Source organism: Aptenodytes patagonicus, chromosome 15, assembly GCF_965638725.1.
Source record: "Aptenodytes patagonicus chromosome 15, bAptPat1.pri.cur, whole genome shotgun sequence".
In the NCBI taxonomy this organism is placed as follows: Eukaryota; Metazoa; Chordata; class Aves; order Sphenisciformes; family Spheniscidae; genus Aptenodytes; species Aptenodytes patagonicus.
In genome coordinates this window covers 6,066,214-6,088,048 of record NC_134963.1, presented here as the reverse complement: position 1 = coordinate 6,088,048, position 21,835 = coordinate 6,066,214, and the positions used below count along the sequence as shown (strand labels likewise).

The window sequence follows — 21,835 nt, the reverse complement described above, 5'->3', positions numbered from 1 at the left end:
TTTCGGCGTTCGCGGCGAGGGTGCTACCCCGAAGGACCCGCCGATGAGCACCCCGCCAGGGCTCGAGGCAGGGGGTGCCAGGCTAACCACCCTCCGGCCGCGGCGGCACCGCTGCCCTCAGCCGGGCCCCGCTCCGGGCGCGCTATCTGCGCCGAGGGCAGCGGGCCTCAGCCCCGCCCGGCCCGCGCCGCCGCCGTCGTACTCCGCGTTCGCCGCCGGTTGGCCGCCGCCACGGCCCCGCCCCCCGGAAGCAGCTGGCCGCGGTGCCGGCGGCGGGCTGGGGCGCTCCGCCATGGCCGCCGAACCGCGGGCTCCCGCCGGACGTGTCGCCGCGCCGCCTCGGCGCCCGCCTCGCTGAGCCCCTCCGCTCCCCTCCGCCCCGCGGCCCGCCATGGGCTCGCTGTTCCGCGGCGAGCCGATGTGCCTGGCGCAGCTTTTCCTCCAGAGCGGCTCGGCCTACGAGTGCCTCAGCGAGGTGGGCGAGCGTGGCCTGGCCGAGTTCCGAGACGTGAGTAGCGGCGACGGGGCCCGGGCGCCCGGCGGGGCCTTCTGGGAGAATGGGGGAGGTAGAAGGACCCCGGGGGGGCCCGGCGGGTGGGCGACGCGGGGAAAGCCGAGCCGGGCAGAGTAGTTGCCGTCGGGAAGGTGCAGTTTCATTCCGATGGTGCGATCTAAAAGACTCCAAGACCGCTTCTCTTCCTTCTTTCCCCGACTCTGACTTGCAGATGTATGGCTGACAGCTATATCGCATTTGCCTGAAAGCGAGACTGGGTGATGGAAAGTCAAATGTAGAGCCCCAGCCGCCGCGCGACTCCGGGGGGGGGGGTGCGTTTTGGGATGACTGTATCCTACCTCTCTCACAGAAGTAGTTTAAACTTGGGGTTTTTTTGCAGTAGGATCCCGTGGGAGAGCCCATTACCTACCTGAAGCCACACTGACTTTAGTCTGAGTGCATGTGCACGGCTATCGGATGTGTCCACCCCGTTGACAGATCGATAGAAACATCTTAGCTGTTCTGTAGGCTTATTTCTTCAACATCGCAGCCTGCTGTTTGTAAAACATGTCTGTTCCTGGAGGAGTAATTCACCTTGGAGGAAACTACATGCCTGACTAACATAAAATTGGGTCGGGTAATAATTAACCTTGTTTCTGCATTGTCTCATCGTAATTATATGATCTTTGCTTGCTGACTGAGACTTTGGAATTTCTTCCAAGTATTCTTCAGAAATGTAGGTTGAAAAATCTTTGCAAGGAAAGCTGGGAGAACTTAAATTAACACCTAGTTAGTAAATATGGCAGGTAGGAGGACGCAAATCTGTAAGAATCATTACATGGCTGTTATGTTTAATATGTTGATGCCATTCCAGGTATCTGACACGCCATTTATTCCAGAAATAACATAGTAGTGGGTCTGATGTAAAAGCTGAATAAGTAGTCAGAGACATTGCACACTCGTAATACAGGGATGTATGTAAAAAGATTCTTTCGAAACTTAACATTTCAAGTAGATTCTGTGGAAATCCATCGCAAAAATTTGCTTGTAGAAAGGTTGGTTTGTTAATTTGAAGTTGTTAAGCAGTATTTTAAAACTCTAGAAATCAGATTAGGAATGGTTTCTCCAGTAGATCTAGTTATTTTGTTATTTGAGCAAAACTAGCAAAAGGCATTGATAATTCCACTTTAATAAAACCAGCCTTGCTATTTGAAGACTTTTTAATCCTTTTAGGTTTTCATACCTTCTTAGCTGAAAAGCACTTTGTAGAAAGAGAGCACGTAGAATACGTGCAAAATTGTCTACGTGAAGTCACAGAAATAGCTGTGGTTTTTTAGGGGTGGTTGCTGTTTTAAATACCTAATAAGCATTTTGTTCTTCTCCTTCAGCTTAACCCAAATGTAAGTGTATTTCAGAGAAAATTTGTGAATGAAGTAAAGAAGTGTGAAGAAATGGAAAGAATACTTGGTGAGCTTTACTTTCACGTCTGCCCTTTCTCATCTGCGGCATTATTAAAGTTTACATCGCGAGAGTGGAACTACAGTGGAGGTTTCAGCTACAGTTTTTTCTAATCTTCCCACTCTTGTATGATCTGAATGCTGTAGAATCTTATAAAATTTTCATATGTATGAAAAAATACACATACATACACTCATATGTAGAGTCTTTATGTAGGTTTTTGGAGCCAGAGGTGACTTGACTATAGCACTGAATTGGGTCAGAACATACAAATATATTCCTTAATTTGGGTTGATATGCTGCAGCAGTTTTGAGCGTGTCACAGAGTCGTTTAGGTTGGAAGGGACCTCTTGAGATCACCTAGTCAACCTCCAGCTCAAGCAGGGGCAGCTAGAGCCGGTTGTCCAGGACTGTGGCTAGTGGGATTTTTAATACAGAGACTCCACAACCTCTCTGGGCAACCTGTTCCAGTGTTTTACCACTGACCTCAGTTTCTCGGTTTTGTGAGCTGTAAAATTTACTTACACTACAACATGTATGTGCTAAATATAGGTTGGGTTTTTTTAAGCTCAGAGGTGAAGAGTTGCTAATGTGTTGCTGATAAATAGTTGAGAGAATTTCAGTATTGACTGCTTAAAACTCTGCTAGGAAAATGGAAGCTTTACCCTGGATATTTCCTTGACTATAAGATAAACTCTGTTTTTCATGTTACGTAACTCAATCTGTTGAACTTCCAAGCGCCCTCAAAAATACCTCGTTATTAATAATTGTATTCACGTAGTGGTTAATGAATAGAGAAGAGTATGTAGAGCATTGCAACCAAGATGCAAATTTCTTCAATGTGTCCCAAAGAAAAGTTACCGTTGAAGGATTCTTTTTATTGGAATCTCTCATCAGAGGCATGTGCTGGTCATGCCAAACCATCCCCGTAGCTATTTTGGCAATCTCCCTGCCCAGTGTGAGTTGCATTTGTCATCGAGGTTGCTTAAGCCGACTTCTTTGAACGCTCTTTATTCCAAACATGGGTCAATGAGCAGATCGTCAGTTTTTGGCAGGTGGCATGATTAGCAGAAAATGATATCTTACAGCATCAGAGAGATACTATGGAATGTTAAAAGCTTCTTAAAAAGTACTTGTGGTTGGAAAATTTCAGTCAGAGGACTCTGAAGATAGCTTACTTTCGCAAACTTCCAAGACAGAAACGTTCTGTGTATTTTATTTCTAGCACTCCATAAGCCCCTCTTTTTCCTCCCTGGAGGGACTAGTCTTCACCCTTTCCTTGCATTCTTTTTGAAGACCCTAGTGTGTGTGTTGTTGCTAAAATAAATGAATAAAACAGCTAGGGCCTGATGCCACAGTGTGATCAGCACCATCAGTAACAGCTGAAGGTCAACTATGCAGCATTCTAGGAAGCATAAGGCAATACCGTTTCCTTTATGATTTTGTTTTTCTTCTCACTCCAGGGTATTTAGTACAAGAAATTAAAAAAGCGGATATTCCACTTCCTGAAGGAGATGTTGCTCCTCCTGCCCCCTTGCTGAAACACATTTTAGAAATCCAGGTAACTTCCACACCACAGATGCCAAAGGTGTAGCTCTGGATCTTGGAACTTTATTTCAAACTTAATTACTTGCTATCTTATTACTTATGACTTAAGTTGTAGGGGTGTGGCAGGGGGAGCAGAAGCTTTTGCTTTTGTTTTTGTCCATTTTTTTTTTCTTTCTGCCAGTGTTACTTCAAAGACTGAGGCAGACTATCTTTGGCAGACTGAGGAATAAAACCTATGGAGCTTAAGTTAATTAAGAAATTGGGAAACTCCCATCATTGCAGCTAATTAACATGTGCTTAAAATTCATCCTCCCCTGATTTCCAAAACAGTGTAACTGATTCTGTGTCGTTTTTTGTCCATGTCTTAGGAACAGTTGCAGAAACTGGAGACAGAATTAAGGGAAGTAAATAAAAACAAAGAAAAGTTGAGGAAAAACCTGCTTGAACTGACAGAATACACATGCATGTTAGAGGTCACGCAGAGATTTGTCAGGAGAACAGCTGAGGTACTGCTTATGTTGTTTGGCGAGGATTGTGTGTCACGTGGCGTTTTTGTTGCGTGCTGTTAGTAGTTCTAGTTAAGTGCGTGACTTGGTGTCGGGCTTTACGGCACTGTACGTTGTTCGTTGTTGTTTGTGATCAGTACCCAGAGAACCTGGCTGGCAACCTCTTGTGCTAGGCTGCGTTCATATACATAGCAAAATGCAGCCCTGAACTTGGAGGAGCTTTGTGATTTCTCTGTTGAATTGTTTGAATGTTACTGCTGATGCCAACTGAAAATGAAGGCGTATTTGTGTTATTTTGATGCGTAAGTTGCGCTAAGAAATTTACCATGTAACCTTTGCAACACTGACTATAATTGCTAAGAGGAGTGCACTTGAGATCCCAGGATCTTTCTGTTGTCTGAATTGAACCCAGGAAAGGGTTTTATATTTTTGTTGAAATAATTTACTTAATTAGCTTTTCTTCTTCCGAATAATAAATAAATGAATTTTTTTTTTTTTCTGAAAGCTATGAATGATCTTTCTTTTATTTGCTAGTATGAATCCCATTTACATGCAAATTATGAAGAATTTCCATCTGTGGAAAACGAGCCATTAGTGGATTACAACTGTATGCACAGACTGGGTGCCAAGCTGGGGTAGGTATGGTTCAGTCCACGCACGGCAGGTTCTCAGTGTGTGCTGTTTCAGAACTGCTTGATGCGCTGCTGTAAATCATGGGCTGTTTTCTTAAAAGATGGGATGTAGTGTGACTGTAGTGATTTCAGGCGAGCCAAACAGTTTTAGACAGGGTCGGGGTCTGGCCCAAATGTACCTTTGTAACAAAATTGGATTATTTGAAGAGAGAAGTAGGACAGCACCAAAAAAACTGTCACAAAACTTCCATCAAACCAAGTATGTATGTTAAGGAAAATCTCTAAATGCTCTAAATCAGTACTTTCTTCCACTCTGTTTTTCTAGGATAAACACACAGTGTTTTAATCACTTGGCAGTGTCAGTTGTAAATGTAACATTATAATGGTAGTGCCTACTTGCCTTTAAAATGACGTATGGATACTGCTCTCTATAACACCATTCTGAGAGAAAAAAAATCTCTTTTTTTATCCACCATTTTACCAAGAAAAAATTAAGAACCTTACTATCACAGACAGAAACGATGTCGGATTTAATTCTAGTTGTGTGCTCAGGCCTGCAGTCTGTTTGTTTTCCAAATAGAAATTGAGTCTACTTTATATACTAGTTACTTCCTGTTTAGGGTGACGCTTCCTTCTCTAGAGATGGCAGACGTTAAATTATTGTGACTATGTGATCCCGAGTGATGGTGTACTCTGAGTTTTTAATTTTTCTTGTGGATTTTAGCCGATTTTTCAAATTTTTCTTTTTCTATAGATTCATATCTGGGTTAGTTCACATAGCAAAAGTTGAAGCATTTGAAAAAATGCTGTGGAGAGTCTGTAAAGGATATACTATTCTTACCTATGCAGAGTTGGATGAATGTCTGGAAGATCCAGATACAGTGAGTAAACGTTGTAACTATCAGTTTATTTTGTTTGTGCTTTCCATAAGACTAGGAAGAATTGCTGCTCAGGTCTCCTGCAATGAATGTAAATGATTTCCCAGTGTCCTCGGAGGGAAAACTATTTTAAAGTATTAGAACTTGTAAGACTTTAAAATTAGAGGTCTTGATGCCACCATAACTATAGGAGTGGCAATTAATTTATCATGGTTCAGCTTGGTGAGTGCAGAACTTTATTGTGGAATAGTAGTGACTTTATGATTGGCTACCTTGATCAAAATATGTGGCATAAATGGCTGCTTGGATATTTATTAACTAGGTCTGTACAGTGCGTTACCTTTTAATAGTCATTTTATTTGTTAATTCAGCAGTTATGGAAAAAAAGTCTGGAGTACAGCTGGTCTTCTATGAAGTTTTTTCTCTGAACTTATAAAATTCACTTTTTGTAAATCAGCAATTATGGCTGCCTAATCTGTCACTTTTAAATTTTGCTTCAATTCTAATTTGGAACATTTTAATTTTTTAAGACTTTTTTTGTTAATAATAATTCTGAGATGGTAAGATATAATGTCTCTTTAATTTTCCCTGACAGCTTTTTCTGTTTTTCTCTAATATACCAAAAAGAAGACAGATGTTGGCACGCTTGGATTTTATTTTTTGATCTTCACTAAAATGGTGGAAGCTTAATGCTACTAACAGCCTTTTCTAATTATTTGAACTTGTTATTTTGCTCTATAATTATATCACAGTGGAGTTGTTGGTTAAAACCAAACTTCAACTTAACTTTTTTTTTTTTTTTAGGGCGAAACCACAAAATGGTTTGTTTTTTTAGTGTCCTATTGGGGTGAACAAATTGGCCAGAAAGTTAAGAAGATTTGTGATTGGTAAGAAGTAAAACTAATATGTATGGTTTCTTTATACCTGGGTTATTTTCTTGTTAGTTTTCCCCCTGCTCCCCTTCCTTGTAAGTGTTGATTTTTAGGCAAGGTTTTTGAAGTTAAATTTGTTCCTCACCCCCTTGCATCTAGGTTTATAATTATGCAATATACAAATAAATGTATGAATCATTTTATCTGCAGTCCTTATTAAGTACAGGCAAAATACTGACTCTCTCAGTTGAATCTGTTCTGTGGTTATTAAATGGTGTGTTGCAGGTTTGACTAGGGCATGGGGTTGGGTGACTTGTTTTAGTTTGGTTATTTAACACAAACTTCTGTTTTTCTGTAGCTATCACTGTCATGTGTATCCCTATCCAAATACCATGGAGGAGCGCAAGGCAGTTGTTGAAGGACTAAATGTTCGTATTCAGGATCTTCATACTGTGAGTAAATAACAGTATTCCCTTTGCTGTAGTTATTACACCATAGGAAATAATTTGATGAATCACAACATTAAATACATGAATATGTTTCTAAAATACGTACAGCTTTGGATCTGAACATGATTGTACGTCATGTCCCTGGTCTCGTGTTGCATGTATCTATTAAACTTCAGGGCACTTGGCATTGCCTTCTGTTTTAAGCAGTGGTTAGTGTGGCCTCCTACAAATGTGATCCAGCATTGGACAAATAATAGCTGCTCTTACTGTGGTTAACGTAACCACTGTTACATTTTCAATGAAATCTTTTTGTTTTTTTCTTGGACAAAGGTGCTGCATAAAACTGAGGATTACTTATGCCAAGTCTTGTGTAAAGCATCTGAATCCATCTATACATGGGTTATCCAAGTGAAAAAGATGAAAGCCATTTATCATGTACTCAACCTGTGCAGTTTTGATGTCACAAATAAATGTTTAATCGCTGAGGTTTGGTGTCCGGTGGCTGATCTGCAAAATTTGCGCCATGCGTTGGAGGAAGGTTCAGTAAGTCAGCTGAATGCTCACTGATGTTAAAACTTTTGTCTTGAACTTACTATACAGATAAGGAAAGAAAATAATTATTTAAAATAGGCTAAAAGTAGGCACAGGCAAGTCTGCGTCTCTATGAACTCATATCAAACCATTTCTTTATAAGCAGAGCCTTTATTTAGTGTTGTGGGGGTTTTTTGTTTGTTTTGGGTTTTTTTTGTTTGGTTAGTTTTTTTCCTTGAATGAGAACTTCTGTGGTGGACCCAAGTCTGACTAGGCTCACAATGCTGTTCGCAGTCAAGTAGAAGGTGCTAATTTCCTTGTGTTAGTTGTGTTGAGCACGGCTCCATCTTTTTGTTTTACAAGAGGGAATTTTTAGTAACAAATCTTTGTTTTATAATATTGATTCATGATTCTCATGTGGTATTTCGTATAAAATAAGGATTAGAATACTGTACATAATTAGTGTTTTTAGAGGAATAGATTAATGTAATTTGTGGGTTTTTTTTAAAGCAAGCAGAAATGGATAAATGTTAAGTTTCGGGCTTAATTTAGGGATGTTTCAGGATCAGTGAAACTGCTGATGGAAATTTTTTCACTTTGATTAGATTAAGTATCAACTGAGTTCTTATATAAATGTATCTTCTTTCTGTCTGCAATTAGAGGAAGAGTGGAGCTACAATTTCTTCATTCATGAATACCATCCCAACAACACAACCTCCTCCAACTTTGATACGTACCAATAAATTCACCTCAGGGTTCCAAAACATTGTTGATGCTTATGGAGTTGGAAACTATGGAGAAGTTAATCCAGGTTGGTCCTTCTGAAATCCAAACTGCGAGCTGTGCTGTTGTTACTGCTTGCCTTGTTATGTGTTTAAATACCTTGCTGAATTGGACACTAGTAAAGGCAAAACGGTGACCACCACGCTGCTTATTAGTAGCTGTTTTAAAATTTCAGTAGGTCATCAAAAGTACAGATGGTGCTCCAAGCAGTAAGATGGGATTTGATTTTGCTGAGTTATTTTAGCATTAAAGATACTGATAATAGCTGTATAATGTTTCTTTATATGCTTTACCTTGGATAAGGTAAGATATTTAGGGGAAAAAAGAAAACTTTGGTAATGGCTATTGATATTACTGAAGCATGGAGCTCATCACTTGAAAAAATCCAGCTTGTTGTATAGCCCAGTTAGTTTAATGTCCTTATGTATTTTTGCAGCTATGTTGACTATGTCATGCTGTACAGGAGAATGCACACTATAGTACAGAGCCAAAATAGCCACGGAGGAAGAACTGTTTGTTTGGGTTTTATTTCCCGGGCTCATATTATTATCCTCAGAATTGTCAGCTAATGCTCAACTGCAGAGTTGTCATTACTAAGGGATATACATAAGCAAGCTTTAAACTGAGTTAAATTTATAGTGGGGGGAAAGGTCTATTAGCAGGGGGTGAAATGTCTTTCAAACTTAAAGCTGAAAATTGTTTGAGAAGTTAAAGTAGTTGAATTGCTTAGGTATAATTCGGATAGCAACATCATCTATTGTGCTGTGTGCTTGAAATCTGTGATGTTGTCATTTCAGCTCTCTATACCATCATCACTTTTCCTTTCTTGTTTGCGGTTATGTTTGGAGACTTTGGGCATGGTCTACTAATGTTCATATTTGCACTCCTGACAATACTATATGAAAACCACCCTAGATTACAAAGATCACAAGATGAGGTAAAAGGAATTACAAATAATTTACTCCCCATCCAGCAAGATAACTTCAATTGAATAATTACTATGTTTCTGAAAAGTACTATTTATTGCACATGTATTAGACTGGAGTTTTTTTCCTTTGTTTCGGGATTGCCTGTATTTAAAGTTGCCATATTCCTTGATATTAATGTGATATCTTAACAAACTATTCACTTTTTTTGAAAGGGCAGAAATAATCAAGTTGGAATGAAAGACTGACAAAAATTAGTTGATACTGTTGGGCTTGTCTTTCCTTCTGCTAGGGCTACTTAGTGATGTGTGTGTTTTACAGAATGTGGTTACAGTGACTAACGTTAGGAGAAAATGATTTTTCAAATTCCGTCATCTTTTATGGTTTCTGAAAAGGAGTTGTAGTTTGAAATGTATTAAACTTAATTTTAACTCATTTTTTAATACGGGGTTGGAATGTAGGAACACGTGCATCTCTCATTAGAATTATGTTTAATTAAGAATAGCTGCAAATGACTAACTTCTTGAAAACTAGTCCCGGGAAGAAAACGTGGTTTAAAAAGACTATTCGTTAGTGTAACGATGCCAATGAGAAAAGTCTCAGTCTGTGTCATGGGAGCTTGCATGGGGACTTCAAATCTCTGCATTCAATTTAAACCACAATTGTCTTTCAGAATATACTTGCCGCTAGCTCTGTTTCCTAATGCATATAAACCTTTGCATATAAATCACTTGACATAAAGCTGTGAATGTGGGGAGATGAACTGCACCCATTTGGTGACTGCCATTTGTAAACTGCATATTCACATGCTTAAAGCAAAATTCTCTGTGTTACATCTTGGTTGGCCGTAGGTTTCTTCATATTCCTTAATGACTATTCACAAGAATTTTTAGTTTTTAGAAGTCTTGGTATTGCCAGAAATGTGTTTCTCTTAGAAATGTGTAGATAATGATTGTTCACATAGCAGATGATGTTCTCTATTTTTTTCTTTTTTCCAATACTTACAGATAATGAAAATGCTATTTGAAGGCCGATATGTTATTTTATTAATGGGTTTGTTTTCTGTATACACTGGATTGATCTATAATGACTGTTTTTCAAAGTCGTTAAATATATTTGGTTCTGGATGGAATGTTTCAGCAATGTTTGAACAGAAGGTTTGGCGGTGAGTAGCACACCTCTGTTTGCTATACCATTAAAACAAAAATGTACTTCCTGTAACAGTTCAACCCTTTTGCTCACCCATTTTAACCGTCCTTTTATTGAGGGTAGTAAGTAAATGTAGTGAAATGTAGCAAAATTTAGTTGTTAAGGTAGTAAGTGCTAGTGCGCTAAGGGCTAAGTGATACGTCTATGCTTAAAATAAAAAAGGCAGTAATAGTTATTTAAAAACAAAAAAAATCGAACCGTTTATTATCTTAAATTGGGAAGTCCACAGAGAACACAATGTCTTGCAAAACCACTATTAGAATTTGATTATATTTAATTCAGTCAATCTATCAGATTAATCTTGTATTTATCAGTGCTGCTTTACTGGATTTACATGTCCTCAGTCACCTGGAACATTTTCTAGAATATTATAATTTGGTATAGGTGACAATCAGTCTTCTCCTGGAACAAATTCTGTTGCAAAACCCTAATGCTATATGCTAGCTAATAACTTTCAGTGATTAAAAACTGCAACTGGCATAGTATCGTTTTATTGGTAGTAAGAACTTGCACCTAATTTTATAAGGTGATATTTTTAGGGTTTATTCAGTCTCTAAACCTTCTTAGGTGTGTTTTGCACCTTTTTTTGTGGTCTCACAAAGGTGTTCTTATGAATGGCTGGAGACTTCAGTAGTATTGTAAAATCCTAACAGGAGGCACCAGGACTTTGTCTTGTCGTGTATTCTTTTTATGCATAAAACGCACTGCCTCCTATGTTATGTTTTGTCTTTATGCTAATGGTTTTAATTTGTCTCCAGTTACTATGTTTTCCAGGGGAGGTTTCTGAATATCTATATCTATATCAGATTTTGAGAGGAATAGAAAACACAGGGCTAGTTTTGGAGAAGTTTGTCCTAGTCATGCTTCTGGCATGAGTAGCCAAGCAGCATTAGCATCTACTGTAAAGAAATTAACAATTAATGAAATAAATGAATTACCTAGCAATCGTTAGTCTTTGCACAGCTTTTCTTGATAGAAGAAAAAAGTAGGTATGTGAATTATCAGACCTACTTTTTCACAAAGTGGGATAACCTCATTGTTTTGAGGTGTCATGGCCCTTTGGTATTTAAATGTTCACAGCTTGCATCTCATTTTGTCTCAAAACCAGAAAGTGGCTTGAAATAGTAGAGTCAAAACCACTGGCTTTGGTTAAAATGTGAACAGATTGTGAGTGCTTTGTTAATTAAAAGCTATATGAAGTTAGAGTGGAAACTCATCCAAATGCAAAAGGGAAAAAAGATACCAATTATTCTTTGGGTGTTTGTTAGTGATTTTTATATAAAAGCAAAATGTGAGCTTTTTATACGAAACTTTCCATTCTAGGGGAATGAGGAACAAAATCCAGAAACTCTCCTTTCAAAGGCAGTTAGTGCGAATTAAGGCCAGATTGTGAGTTTCTAGAACTTTTTTTATTTTGCTATTGTTTTTATTAGCCAGGCCTTTTGTGCTTAGAAATCCTTTTCTTCTTCTTTTAAAGACTGGCAGTGGGTGAGCTAGTCATATAAAGGAAAGCAGGAGTAGTGTCCTGCAGAACTGAAAGCATATGTTGTCACTATGTTTAAACAATGTCAGATCTGATTGTGTTTTTCTTTCTCTGCAGTCTTGAGGATCTCAAGTCTAATCAATTTTTAACACTGGATCCAAATGTTACTGGTGTATACAATGGAGCTTATCCCTTTGGAATTGATCCGGTTAGTTTTATGCTTTTAAATTATCCATTTGTGATGATCAGTCATTTGTAAATTAGATTTTGGTATGTGCATTAGGAAGATAAACATACTGTGGAAAAAATACATTTCTGCTTGCATTCTCCATTCAAAAAGAGCTTTTCCCTTAACGAGTCAAAGATTTACCTGTTTTCATGAAACTCAAATTTCAGTTATGATCCCCGTTTGAGGTAGAATTCTGGTCTCCAACAGGGAAAAGATACTGTTTTATTTCTTCCGTTACACTGTTCTTTAATGCTGATTTTGTCTTCTCTTCTTCAGATCTGGAATTTGGCAAGCAACCGTCTCAGTTTTTTAAATTCTTTCAAAATGAAAATGTCTGTGATTTTTGGAGTAACTCACATGACGTTTGGAGTTGTATTGGGGGTATTTAACCACTTGTAAGTACAAGAAGTTAAGATAATATTGATGTTACAGTTTTTTTTCAAGTCTTGAATTATAACAGTTAATCTGGTAAGGGAAACTGGAACAATTTTTTAAAAACAGAATAATAGTATTGTGAAAACTGTTCTTACTTTTTTTTTTTAAGAGAGGTCTTCCGTCACATACATAAGATGATGGATCAGTATTATGCCAAAAATATGAAGACCGATTAATACAAGATTTTATTTCACTTGTTGCAAAATAGAAATACATGCCTCTTATGGTCTTGATTTCCACTGAAATATCTGATTAAAATTTCGCTGAATATGAAGAAATTGGTTCTGGATTTAATTTCAGTCTTGCTCTTTAAAAGTGCTGGGTACTGTTCTGTTTTATTGAAACCATGTTTGGGCCATGTATTTATCTTGATTTTTCTCTGTAAAACTTTTCTTTTTTTTTCCCATTTTTATCTTCTAGGCATTTCAAGAAGAAGTATAATATTTATTTGGTTTTTCTTCCTGAACTTTTATTCATGATGTGCATCTTTGGCTACCTTGTGTTTATGATCTTCTTTAAATGGTTAGCGTATTCTGCAGAGGACTCTACATCTGCTCCTAGTATTCTGATTCAATTTATTAACATGTTCCTGTTTCCTGGTGGTGAAACAGAGGTCTTCTACACCGGACAGGTTAGTAGCGTTCTTAGAAGCTTCTGAAGATCCTGTTGTTCCCTATGCAGGTAACACTTTACCAGTCATGAAAGGCTGATGGCTGAGTGTTCCCCTAGGAAGGGGAATGTATCAGACTAAGGGGAGATTGAATAAACGTTATGATTAAATAACATATTTGCTCTTTAATTGGTTGTAAGATTTTACGTAGTGATTTGTGAAAATACCTGTTTCTAGAACAAAATCTCCCAGGTTAAAATTAAGGCTAGAGAACAGTGTCTCATGCTTGTAATTTTGATGCTTTTCTATGTGCTGTAAATAATCTTACTAAACTGAGTATCAGTAATGCCTTAATCTAGAACCCAGTCCTGAAGATGCTGGATGTCTGTAACCCAATTTAAGGGCCTGATTAAGTAAAATACTTATGGGCACGTTCAATTTGGAGTATGTGCCCACTGAAATCAGTAGTACTTTTCTTATGCTTAAACAGGCCTTTAAAGGAAAATGGGAAGGCTTTTCCTACTTTTGATTTTGTGATCTAATCTCATTTTTTTTTCTTTCTGCTCCAAACAGGTTGCGCTACAGAGGTTTTTACTTAGTATTGCTTTTCTTTCTGTTCCTGTAATGCTTTTTGGTAAACCACTTTATTTATATTGGTTGCACAGTGGAGGCCGAGGCATTAGAATGTACAGGGTAAGTACTGAGAGACACTTGCACATTTCTTCAGTATAGGAGAATTCAGCTGGTGGTGTATTGCATATAGAGTAATGTCCTTAGTAGATATTTCTACTCAACTTGGAAAGTTTTTGACTGTAACACATAATAGTGCTTTTTTCCTCTAGCTCTCTTTTTGCCTTTGCCTGTGACTACTTTAAATAAACTTTAAAATTGACACTGGCAGTCCACTTAAAGACACAATGTGTTTCCATTTTGCAGAGTGGCTACAAGCTAATTCGAAAAGAAAGTGAAGAAGAACTTTCTCTGCTGAGATCTCATGATGTAGAAGAAGGAAGCAGTCATTCAGACAGTGGGCACAGAGAGGGGGACGGAGAGGAGGTAATGTTTTTACTTAATCTCTAGTTTGTATGTCCTTAAAAGCAAATCAGAAGTGGAAGATCAAGAAGATAACCTGTACACTGAGTCCCGGGAAGTTTTCAAGAAAATGAGCTGAACCTTTACAAAGACCTCGATGCCTGAATGCGATTTACTTATTTTTATTTGTTGCTATTTTATGATTATTTCTCGGTATATTCAGATTGCTACAGTAAATCACAATCTATCTCTAGTGGAGAACAGGAGAGTGCTTTATTTGCATCTATAGACTTTGCATCTAAGACTACAGTTTTTCTTAAATTGAAGAGTGGGATAAAAATCCTGGGTCTTGTATGGTTTTATGGATTCTTAAAATCAAGGCAAGAGGACGACTGCCCAGCTTCCTGTTAATTAATCTTGGCTTTTCATCCAGACAAAAGTCTTTTTATGTCTGCAAATTACATCCTGTGATGAGGATTATTGCTAATGGGGGTTGGGAGACATGAGCTGCATTTCTCGTCCCCAGCTATTGCTGCTGTTTAGTTTGGACAAATTTTTAAAGGTCTTGTCTGATTCCACTGATTTCATGTGAATTGAAAGACAAAAAGGTGCTTCAGTTTCCCAGTGTGCAGACTATGTATAGTACTTGCTTCACTGGGGTAGTAGACTCTTGCTGCTTATGTATAGAAAATACTAGAATTGTTTGCTTAAATAAATTGTGTCATAGTTCCATGCAAAGTTAAGTGTTGAAACTTGCAGTAATATCAGTCTTGGAACTCTTTGTTAGCAACGAGCATGTATATTTAGAGTTCACAGTATTAACGTAGTTCTTTTTCTATCACTAGCATTACTAACAATTAATCCTGGTCTTAAAGATGCAAAAATTGACATTGTAAACTTACAACATCAATAGAATGGGAATTAGAGCCATGACTGGTTTTACTACTTAGAGTTTTCAAGTATTAGATCATAATCCTTGTGGAAAACATAAATTGCATTCATTTTTATCTATCAACAAAGTAATTAGGGAAACTAACTGGAAAACTATAGCATCTGATTTTTTTTTTTAATGTTGTCTCTGTAATAAGGATCTTAAACATAGCAGATCTTTTTTTACTTGATGTGAAATCAATGTATTACCCTTTAATGGAATTTTTCTTCCATGTATATTAAGCTTTGCAGATGAATATTTTTGTTCTCTCATGTTGTACTACATTGTTTAAATGGATACAAATGTATTTTTATATTTTAGCTTAATTTTGCAGATGTTTTTATGAATCAAGCAATTCATACCATTGAATACTGTCTAGGATGTATTTCTAATACAGCCTCGTATCTGAGACTCTGGGCATTAAGTCTTGCTCATGCACGTAAGTGGGTTTTTTATTGGTTGGTTGTTGTTTTTCCATCTGTCTGGATTTTTAATGCTGGTTAGAGGGGGGCTGGCCTGTTGAAGTGATACTACTATGAAATTATCTTTTTCTTAATCTAAAAAGAATCCCTGTTTAAACTAATAATGATCTATGGAAAGTCCCCAAACTAAAATTGTGACTTATTGTTTGGAATCTAGTATTTTCTTCATTGATTGTAAAGAGGCCGATTATCTGAGCACGGTGTTACCTCCCATCATAGTGCATCAGTAGTCACAGTACCATTTCCTATTTTCCATTGATTGACCAGTTTGGAAGGTATTTAGGCACTTGCTGAAGTCTTAGTGTCATGGTGTAAAATGTTGACATCGGTAGATCTTATTTTGAAACTGAGATGTACCTTTAAGTATTTGGGGGGAGGGAGAGGGGGGCAACTAACTGGTGGTGGCGTTGCTTATAGTTCCCATGTTCAGCAGATCCTATAATACTGTTTAAACTAGAATACAGGTCAGTTAGAGTAGCTCACTGGGTGAATGTATGCAGTATCAACATTAATTATGAATTTTTTTTTTTTAATAGAGTTATCAGAAGTTCTGTGGCAAATGGTGATGAGGGTGGGTCTTCGCGTGGACACAACGTATGGTGTCTTACTGCTAGTTCCTGTTCTAGCCTTTTTTGCTGTGCTAACGGTTTTTATTCTTTTGGTCATGGAGGGGCTTTCTGCTTTTCTCCATGCTATACGACTTCACTGGTAAGTTTTAACTCTTCATTTTTTCTTTATACCACTTCAGCATATACTGGCTTGTTTAAGAGGAATTTTTGTGTCAAAATATTAGGTGCCTTATTAAAAAGAAAAGTGTAAAATTCAACAGCCTAATGCTACTGTAATAGATTTATCTAATCACATTAAATAAATGGCTTGTTAGTCAAATGTGATTGTTCCTCTGGAAGATTTTCAGTAAATTCAAATATTATATTGGCTTATGATGCGTATTAACCTCTACCACATTCAGAGTTGACAAACTATGGGTCCATTTGATTTATAGTATTGCAGCTTTTTGTACTGTAGAATATTAGTAACGTGGATAAGGATTTTTAATTTCAGTCTGGTTATATCACTGAATGGCTTCAGTCTATTTTATTTATTCGGTTCAACAGAACATTTATATTAGCGAGCAAAACTTTTGCTAAAGTGGGGCTGCCAACCCTTAAGTATTTTAATCCTTTCTTAGTCTTAATATCACGAGCTCTGCACATTGGAGTGGATTCAGAGAATAGTTAGTTTGAAACCTGATGAAATTTACAGTATAAGAAAAGGTGGACATATAGTATATAAACACATGAGGCAGAGCTATATGCATTAGAGTATTGTCCTCATAATATTGTATATTTGCAAAACAATTAACTGCAACTAACCTGAAAACAAATTAGTAAGACAGAAGTGAGAAATGAGCCATTACAGCACAATGTCAGTGTGCTTGGGTCTCTTGAGAAACATGAAATTTGCCTGGGACTGTGATAGGAAGGTTAAATAGCTGCACAGAAAGCCTAAGTGACAGCATTAGGATTGCTGTTGTTAAGCCTCTTGTGTTGCACAGTTCTATCCCTTGACAACTGGTCATTTTGGATTAATATACAGATTCTGTGTTTTTTTTTTTTTTTTCCTTCTCTCGTTTCAGGGTGGAATTTCAGAACAAATTCTACTCTGGTGGAGGATACAAGTTTACACCTTTCTCTTTTAAGCACATTTCTTTACATTTTAATAAAGATAATACGGCATAAGTTGGTTGCTGTCAGCAGAAATGTTTGGAATTGTCTGCAAATAATCATGTGATTGGATCTCACCTATGAATGGCTTCCTGTAGGACAAAGTGTTTTTCACTGATTGCCTTATAATGCAGCCAAATAATTCTGTAATATATACCTCCCATAGAAATACATAGCAGATCTGGAACATCTTGTATATAGATATAAAATGTACATTTTTCTTGATAAACTAATGTTGTAAATTAATTTTATCCTTTAAAAAAAAAAAGTTGTTACTGCTTGTCCTAAAACCAGTGTAGGCATTTTTTTTCTTTGTTGGGGCTGTTTATTTTCTTGAATGGTTACTTTTAAGTTATCTAAAAGACTTTTCATCATATTAAACATTCATTACTAATCACATACTTAAGCCAGCTATCATCTCATGCACTTTGGGAACAATTCAGCAATGCAACAGAAGCAATGTATGTTTTCAGTATCTATTCCAGAAGGATTATGAAATATAAATTTATACATAGCAATGCAACGTGCTCTTTTCTGGCCATATTTAAAATTGCACCGAAAATGTTAACTGTTTGTTCTGCCCAGAGTTATTACTTCAATCTTTCAGAAGCCACAGTGATACTTACTGTTACGGAAGAAGGCAGGATTAGAAGTGGAGACTTGGAAATATTATCCCTCTTATTTCCCTGTAGTGAGGAACTTTCCCCTACGTGCTGTTCTGCAAAGCAAGTTGTGCACAGCCCCTCACCTGTGGTGACGTTGATGGGTAAAAGCCTCAGAAAAAGTCTCGCACTGTCTGGATGAGGACTGAAATAAAAGAATCCAACTGCCTACGAGAATTTTTTCTCCCGGGTTCTGTTTTTACAGTGTGGTCCTGTGCAGAGTTTCTACTCCTAGGAGTAACTTTTGCGCGGGGAATGAAGAACGGGCCTCGATTTGTGTTTGGCTCTAAGGACATACATACAGCGTTACTTACCTGATGCTGTTGAACCAAATTTTATACTGAATGATAGGTGGAAAGGGGTCGTTTTGTATTATTTTTTGTATAGTGTGAAAATGGGGATATTACCAGAATTTTTTAACATCTGTGCCATAAGAACAGCATAAGTTAAATTTTGCACTTGTTTCATACTAATTCCGAATAAAACCTCGTTTGCGCTGTTCAGAGCAGGCCCTTATGTTTGCGCGTAGCCCTGTCCCTGCACCTGGCAACGCTGGAGGGGGACGGCCTTGGCCTGCGGCCCGCTGCGGTACCCTCCACGCGGGAAGCCCTCCTCGGTCCCCCGCGTCCCCTCTGGCTGAGGAGCTCCCCTTGTTTCCCGCCGGGGCGGGCTCAGAGCCCGCGGGGCGGCCGGGGCTGAGGTAAAAGAACGCCCGAGAAGGGCGGTGGGAACGCGGCCGCGCGAGGCGGGCGTTGGGCGGGCGGCGGCCGTCGCTCCTCCCTGGCCCGTTGCCGTGACCACCGGGAGGCGTCGGGCGGGCCCCGGGGGTTGCCGCCATGAGCCTGGACGATGTGCGGCTTCAGTGGCTGCGGGACCGAGTGCTCGCCGTCCTGGGGCTGACCGATCCGGCGCCTTTCGAGGAGCTGCTGAACCGCGGCGACGGCGAGGAGGCACGGACTGTGCTGCTCTTTTTCGACCGTGGCACCGATGACAGGGACAATGGGAGTGAGGCAGGGCCGGTGCTGCTGCTGCTGCTGCGGGCTGAGCGGCGCAGCGAGGACGGTGAGGAGGCAGTGGGTGAGGCCCCCCCCACTGCCCCGGCCTGCTGAGCCCTCCCCTGGGCACTGCCTGACCCCGAGCCCCTTCACTCTGTCCTTCCCTTCCCAACTCCCTGTTTCCCCCTCCCTCGGGCCCCTATTTGTCCTATCTGCTGAGTCCTAGCCCCATTTCCCCTGTCCTTGCCCCTTTCCCTGCCTCTCCATCCCTTGGGCTGCATCAGTCCTCCTGAACCCCTTCTATCCCACCCATTTCCAGACCTTTCTCCTCTCTGGTTATGCCTTGGTGGGTTTTGTGCCATCCCCACTTCAGAGTGGTTATGTCATGCTTTCCTCCCATTTTGTGTGTGTGCAGACACAGGTGACGCAGACGAGTTTGCAGATGAGCAGCAGAAGGGAGGCCCAGATAACCTGTTTGCTGAGCAGTTGACTGAAACAGCCTCCTCTGTGGCCTTGGAAGGAAGTAGGTGGTTTGAGCGGCCAAAGTGTAGTCGTTGCAGGCCATACTGCCATGGGGGCTAAATGTGACTAGCTAACACGGCTCTCTTAAGCAGATCTAGCAGTATCTGTAACATCAACAGCTTTTTTCCCAGGAAAGCAGATCTGATTTTGTGGATAGTGTCCTGGGCAGTGTGGCTAATTAATGTTTTCTCAAGAGCTTCTGCCTCAGGATGCTTCTTCGAAAGAAACCTATCCTAGTTTGGCTCTTTCATCTTTTCCAAACAGATGGAAAGAAAGAGACTGACTGGGATGAACAAAATCAACCCACAAACACAGATCTTCCACCCAGTCTTTGTGACATCTTTTACTGGCTTTATAATTTCAGATTTTTAGAGGTTAATTTTATTAAATAGAACGAATGTGTTCCCTTTAGCAGGAATGAATTAATTCCCCTGGTCTTAAGAGCTGCAAGCTCTTCTCTTTATTCTGATACAGTTTATTGAGGATAAAAGTGGTGGTCCTGTAAAGAGTTAAGATTGGTCCAGTACTTTAACCACAGTATTGCAGAGAAGCCTTTCACAAAAAATCTGAAAAAAATAAAGGAAAAGTGATAGAAAGGGTGTCAGAAGAGAGCAATGATTTTCCATGGCTCAGAGATTCACGTCTTCTTTGCTGTCAGTATCTGTGTAACTCCCACAAGCTTCTGAAACAGCAGAGAGTCATGGCCTGGTATTTTATAGCCATAAGAGAATTTTGTTCATACTGTGCAAAGAAGATAGGACCATGAAAATTAAGTGCTGAAGCCTGGTGTGGGTGTAAGTAGACTAAAGGAATGATACAATTCAGCTTCCCACTCTGCACCTCTGAATGGAGGCAGCTGCAATGCTGCAGGTTAACGCTTAAAAGCAGTAAGACAGGGAGTATTATTATTGCTTGATAATAATATCAGCACACAAAGGGGCATGACCTTTCCAGCTGGGGATGCAGCTATGCCTTTTCTACTTCTTTTAAGTGTCCAGAAGCCTGTGCTGAAAGGGGAAGAAGACATGGTGCACCTTCTGAAAGACAGCATAAAATAAAGTTTGAAATTCTTGCCTGGCCCTGGAATTCATGCAGTTCCTGTATTACAGTGTCTTCACCATCACTTCTTGGACATGACATAACTATAAACATTTTCCACATCATAGATCTGGCACGACAAAACCCTTAATTGTTTGCATTTCCTTTTACAAAGTGGTTTCATTTTGAAATGTGTTAATCTACTTATTTTGTCATAAAAGATCAATTGCGTTGGAAAATGCTGGTAAGGATATTCTAAATAAAGCCCAGTTACCTGTGGAATGCAGTGTAGTCACTTGCGTATTTGCATTCAGTTCTTCAGCAATAGTGCTGTCCTACGGGAAAATGTATGATTAACACCAAGTTTTGATGGCTGGTTGTTGAAAGGTGATGCTTGAAGATGTAAGAAAATGCTCCGTCATTTAGTTTGAGAAGAAAATTGGAAGGATCCATCTCATATGCATGGAATACCTGTTCTTTAATTGAGTTCTCTTGTGTTATTCTTTCTTAGGGATGACTCAGAAAAGCAAGACAATCCCTCTGCAATCTACAGACAATGGAAGTGTGTCAGGTCACCTATCAACTCTCTCTAGTGGGTCTGAATTGAGTAAACTGGAGCAAAGATTTACAATGGACAGTATGGAACACACACTGCAGGTAGGCGTATTTCACTCTGTTCTCTTGTGGATATGAAGATGCTGGCTTTCTGATGCACGTTTCAGTAAAACTGGTAGGCAAATTAAGGAGGTACAGTGCAGAGCAAGTACTCGGAGCAGAACAGAATATTTTACAAGGACAGGAATTTCTGTTCAAAACCAATGGCCTGTGGTGTCTGCCACAGCCTCTGACATTGACTGACAAGACATTGCAAAGGTAATTTACTTGGCAAAACACTATGATTTTTGGTGAGGAAATGCAGCAGTGAGTTACTCAGGTGCCACATTAGCTATTCCCAGAGTTGCTTGCAAAAGAAAAGTTGCAGTTAGAATAATTGCTAAAGACACCATGGGAGGAGCATGTAAGGAACAGTGAACAAAGGCTTTTGTACCTCAAGTCTTTTACCTAATTAGATGGTCAGGATGGAGTCTGGGGTTTCTAACTAAACTTGCTTTACGACTGAGATGCAGGTGGAAGGGCAGTAGGTGCTTGCACATTCTCAGAAAGGCATGGGGGGGCGGGCATTTAAGTGCTTTCTGGTTCTTATGTTTCAAGCGCTAATGCTTTTAGTCCTGTTGGTCTGGAAATCAACATGGTTTCCAAAGCTGATGATTGTTACTGTTAGCTGACTGATTTTTTAACGTTTCATTTATGTCAGTAATTTACTTGGACAGCAATGTGAAGATAATGGAGTTAAACTAATGATTCTGTCCTATTGTTCACAGCAGGCAAACATTTTCTTGCTGTTAA

The 21,835-nt window shown here is 39.3% G+C and overlaps 2 protein-coding genes across 4 annotated transcripts in view; both read left to right on the top strand.

Moving 5' to 3' along the window:
* The first annotated feature begins 302 nt into the window (after positions 1–302).
* ATP6V0A2 (ATPase H+ transporting V0 subunit a2) lies at positions 303–18,376 on the top strand. 3 transcript variants are annotated; one of them, XM_076352609.1, is made up of 20 exons: positions 303–475; positions 1,882–1,960; positions 3,415–3,512; positions 3,868–4,005; positions 4,540–4,640; positions 5,392–5,518; positions 6,320–6,402; positions 6,746–6,839; positions 7,167–7,379; positions 8,028–8,178; positions 8,948–9,087; positions 10,084–10,241; positions 11,886–11,976; positions 12,274–12,392; positions 12,853–13,063; positions 13,616–13,735; positions 13,979–14,098; positions 15,327–15,444; positions 16,024–16,195; positions 17,124–18,376. In XM_076352609.1, the coding sequence occupies exons 1-20, from the start codon at positions 392–394 to the stop codon at positions 17,224–17,226; spliced, it is 2,520 nt and encodes an 839-aa protein (XP_076208724.1). In that variant the 5' UTR covers positions 303–391; the 3' UTR covers positions 17,227–18,376. The 3 variants fall into 3 exon arrangements, with proteins under 3 accessions (XP_076208724.1, XP_076208723.1, XP_076208725.1); XM_076352608.1 differs by having other exon boundaries at positions 303–508; XM_076352610.1 differs by lacking the exon at positions 303–475 and adding an exon at positions 800–1,130.
* Positions 18,377–18,709: 333 nt separating this feature from the next.
* Positions 18,710–21,835, top strand: part of DNAH10 (dynein axonemal heavy chain 10) — a 57,664-nt gene continuing 54,538 nt past the window's right edge. The window contains exons 1-3 of the mRNA XM_076352607.1: positions 18,710–18,950; positions 19,284–19,391; positions 20,940–21,085. Of these exons, the coding sequence (XP_076208722.1) occupies positions 18,710–18,950; positions 19,284–19,391; positions 20,940–21,085 (495 nt within the window). The remainder of the gene's footprint in view (positions 18,951–19,283; positions 19,392–20,939; positions 21,086–21,835) is intronic.

Coding starts and splice junctions, on each gene's coding strand:
- ATP6V0A2 (XM_076352608.1), top strand. CDS start 392: ATGGGCTCGCTGTTCCGCGGCGAGCCGATGTGCCTGGCGCAGCTTTTC. Junction 4,006..4,539: donor TTGTCAGGAGAACAGCTGAG/GTACTGCTTATG, acceptor TTTATTTGCTAG/TATGAATCCCATTTACATGC. Junction 14,099..15,326: donor GAGAGGGGGACGGAGAGGAG/GTAATGTTTTTA, acceptor TTTATATTTTAG/CTTAATTTTGCAGATGTTTT.